The sequence below is a fragment of the Octopus bimaculoides genome, chromosome 1, assembly GCF_001194135.2.
Source record: "Octopus bimaculoides isolate UCB-OBI-ISO-001 chromosome 1, ASM119413v2, whole genome shotgun sequence".
Taxonomy (NCBI): Eukaryota; Metazoa; Mollusca; class Cephalopoda; order Octopoda; family Octopodidae; genus Octopus; species Octopus bimaculoides.
In genome coordinates this window covers 5,685,527-5,689,531 of record NC_068981.1, presented here as the reverse complement: position 1 = coordinate 5,689,531, position 4,005 = coordinate 5,685,527, and the positions used below count along the sequence as shown (strand labels likewise).

The 4,005-nt window shown below is 42.1% G+C and overlaps 1 protein-coding gene across 1 annotated transcript in view; it reads right to left on the bottom strand.

Annotated features, from left to right (window-relative positions):
- Nucleotides 1-4,005, bottom strand: part of LOC106875995 (peptidyl-prolyl cis-trans isomerase B) — an 18,493-nt gene that overhangs the window by 4,954 nt on the left and 9,534 nt on the right. The window contains exon 2 of the mRNA XM_014924343.2: nt 325-526. Coding sequence (XP_014779829.1) covers nt 325-526 — 202 coding nt within the window. The remainder of the gene's footprint in view (nt 1-324; nt 527-4,005) is intronic.

Here is a 4,005-nt window from a genome sequence, read left to right as displayed (position 1 = left end):
AAGTCACACAGTAACCTCACTAGTGCCGGTGTCACGAGAAAAAGTACCGAGAGCAGTGTGTGAAGTGGTTGGCCTTAAACCAAGGGAGTCCAGCTGTGGAAACCAGAAGTCACTGGGGCTCAATGCAGTTCCCTTGTTTGTTGGAGCCCATCAAACCATCCAACCTTTAATGTCAGCGTGGAAGACAGACATTAAGTCATGATAACAATGATGACGACAGCAGTGATGATGATGATGATGATGGTGATGATGATGGCTGGCCTTGGACCATAAAAAAAAACCGAATATAAATAATCATAAAAAAAATCAAATATGATGACCAACCTTGGATCATAAAATCTTTAATAACTCGATGAAATTTGGAGCCTTTGTAACCATAACCATTTTCTCCAGTTGCCAATTGATAGAAATTTTCTGCAGTTTTAGGAGTTGTTTCCATAAAAAGACCGAACTCAATTCGGCCGGCTTCTTTGCCACCAATTTCAATGTCAAAAAAGGCCATCTTCGAGACGGTGGTTTCGCCAGCCTAAAACAAAAACCAAACAGCGGAAAAATGTAAACAATTTTTGATCAAATCATTCTTTATTGCTTTTTCAATAAAAAAACCAAAGAAAAATATAAAAATCTATAAATATATGAAACGAGAAACATTATACTCCCTTGTTTGAGTTTCAGCCTGATGACAGCTGTTACGTTTTGGCCTCACAAGCCATCGTTTGATTGCTTCTGATAATTTTTGTGCTTCTCACTGCTGTTCTACAATTTTAAAGTGACATAAAAACATTCATTCTTTTATTCTTTTATTTGACTGCGGCCATGCTGGAGCACTGCCTTTTAGTCGAAAAAAATCGACCCTAGGACTTATTCTTTGTAAGCCTAGTACTTATTCTTACGGGGATGTAAACATACCAACATCAGTTGTCAAGTGATGGTGGAGGGACATTGCCAGGGCTACTGACTGGCTCCCATGCCGGTGGCACATAAAAAGCGCCATTTGAGCATGATCATTGCCAGAGTCGCTTTCCTGGCACATGTGCTGGTGGCACATGAAAAACAACATTTGAGCATTGTTGTTGCCGGTGCTGCCGGACTGGCTCTCATGCTAGTGGCACGTAAAAGCACCCACTACACTCTCAGAGTGGTTGGCGTTAGGAAGGGCTAGGAGGTTTGTGCATTGGTAGTGCATTGTGCAGGTTCATAAGCATCGATGCACAAATCTCTTAATAGAGTCAGTCTGTAACTTCTGTTCTGCCAATTAATATGTATATCATCATCATCATCATCATTATTGTTTAACATCCGCCTTCCATGCTGGCATGGGTGGGACAGTTTCACAAGAGTCGACCAGGCAGAAGCCTGCACCAGACTTCTGTGTCTGTTTTGGCAGGATTTTCACAGCTGGATGCCCTTCCCAACACCAACCACTCAGCAATATATAAATATATATATATATATATAAAACTGAGAATGTGTGTATGTCTGTCTATCTGTCTCTGCACCATCGCTTGGCAACCGATGTTACTATGTTTATGTCCCCGTAACTTAGCCATTTGACAAAAAAGACCGATAGAATAACTACTAGGCTTACAAAGAATAAACCCTGGGGTCGATTTCTTTGACTAAAAGTGGTGCTCTAGCATGGCCACAGTCACCTGACCGAAACAAATAAAACGTTCTCCATGCTAGCATGGGTTGGACGATTTGACTGAGGACTGGTGAACCAGATGGCTGCACCAGACTCCAATCTGATCTGGCAGAGTTTCTACAGCTGGATGCCCTTCCTAATGCCAACCACTCCGAGAGTGTAGTGGGTGCTTTTTACGTGCCACTGGCATGAGGGCTAGTCTGGCGGTACTGGCAATGGCCACGCTCAAATGGTGTTTTTTACATGCCACCTGCACAGGAGTCAGTCCAATGTTTTGTTCACATGCCACCGGCACGAGTGCCAGTAAGGCGAAGCTGGAAACGATTGCGCTCAAATAGTGCTTTTTACGTGCCACTGGCACAGAAGCGAGACCGTTGCTCTGGCAGTGATCCCGCTCGGATGGTGCTGTTAGCGCTTCACTGGCATGGGTGCCAGTCATCGAATTTGGTTCAGTCTCGATCTCACTTGCCCCAACAGGTCTTCGCGAAGAGTGTTCCAGTTGGCCCACTTAATGGAACAGCTTGCACGTGAAATTAACATGTAAGCGGCTGAGTACTCCACAGACAGGCATATCCTTAATGTAGTTTCCCAAGGAGATTCAGTGAGAGATAAAGTGTGACAAAGCTGGCCCCTTTGAAAGACAGACACTATTAATTTTCACTGGCTGAGTGGAGTGGAGCAACGTGAAATCAAGTGTCTTGCTCAAGGACATAGTGACCCAGCAGGAATTGGAACTCACAGCCTCATGATCAGGAGTTGAGTACGCTAACCACTAAGCTGCACTCCTTCACTTATATATTCTTCTTTTATTCTTTTACTTGTTTCAGTCATTTGACTGTGGCCATGCTGGAGCACCGCCTTTAGTCAAGCAAATCGACCCCAGGATTTATTCTGGTGGAGGTGGTGGTGGTATTTATATCTAGGTTGTAAACGGCACAAACGCAAACTGGAACAAACAAGAGATATTATGGTAAGTATTAGGTTAGTGCATAATGATTGCAGTTTTTTTTTCAACAAATTTTATTCAACAAAAACAATGACAATATTTTTAAAAAAAACATCTTTAAATGATGGTCTGACCGTCTGCCAAGCAAATGGGAAGCAGTAACCGAAGAAGATGGTGAATATGCTCCGGAATAATCATTTAAAGATGTTTTTTGTTACATGTTGTTATTGTTTTTGTTGAATAAAATTTATTTTAAAAAAAGCCACAATAATTATGCACCAAGAAGACAGGTGTGGGTGAGGTGGAAGAAGGAATCACGTGGGTAGTGTTACAGGTCACCATATATATATATATATATATATATATATATATATATATATATATATATATATATATTCATATATAAGTTGTCATAGTGTAATTGGTTCAGGAGGTCAACAGCTCAGGTAATAAAGACTGTCTTTAAATGGCTGATTGAAGAGCTTTGAGATCAACCCCAATACTTGGGACATGCAAGTGCAAGACCACCCTGCTTGGCTAAGCTGTGACAAAAGAGGGGCCACCTCCTATGAACAGAACAGGGTTGCAGGGAGCACAAAGAAGACACAAATGATACAAGTCCCTGTCCAAATCCTTGCCTTCTGTCCCACAAATGCCTGACCTGCATCGGACCCTTCCTAGCATGCATTGGATTGATTGACCACAGCTGGACACATCATGCCCTGTCTTCTCCTCCCATGTGATGACTTTGGTTGTCATTAACAACAACAGATGAACTTATTTGGCCTATTAGTGAAGGGTGGGGTTGTATGTAAAAGAGAGGGGACTGATTATAAGGCAATAGTGGGGAGGAGGAGTAGAAAGAGGAAGAAAAATGAGAATTATGGGTAATAAGAAGAACTGGGATACGAAGAGAGCGGAGTAGAGGATGAATAAAAAGAGGAATAGTCACAGATAATGGTAGTTGTGTGTGTGTGTGCGTGTGTGTGTGTGAAGGCACATGGCCTATTGGGTAAGGTGTTGCACTTATGTCACTGGATTGTAGTTCGATTCCTCGACTGGGCGGCACATTGTGTTCTTGAGCAAAACACTTCCTTTCACATTCTCTGCAGGTGGGAGAGTGGTAGAATTGCTGAACATTGGCCAGAGGTGCTTTAAGGCATATCTTCTGGCTCTCTACATTCTGAGTTCAAATCCCACAAGCCTGGAGAAGGCAACGGGGAAACAACTCCAGTATTCGTCCCAAGTCTTGTCATGATAACCAAAGTTCTAGTAATCTATTTCGCAGTAACAGGAGAGGCCCTCCTGGATTATATAGTGCTGGAGAAGGTTCACATCCACTGCTACAGTGTATGTGTGTGTGTGTATATATATATATATATATATATATATATATATATATATATATATATAT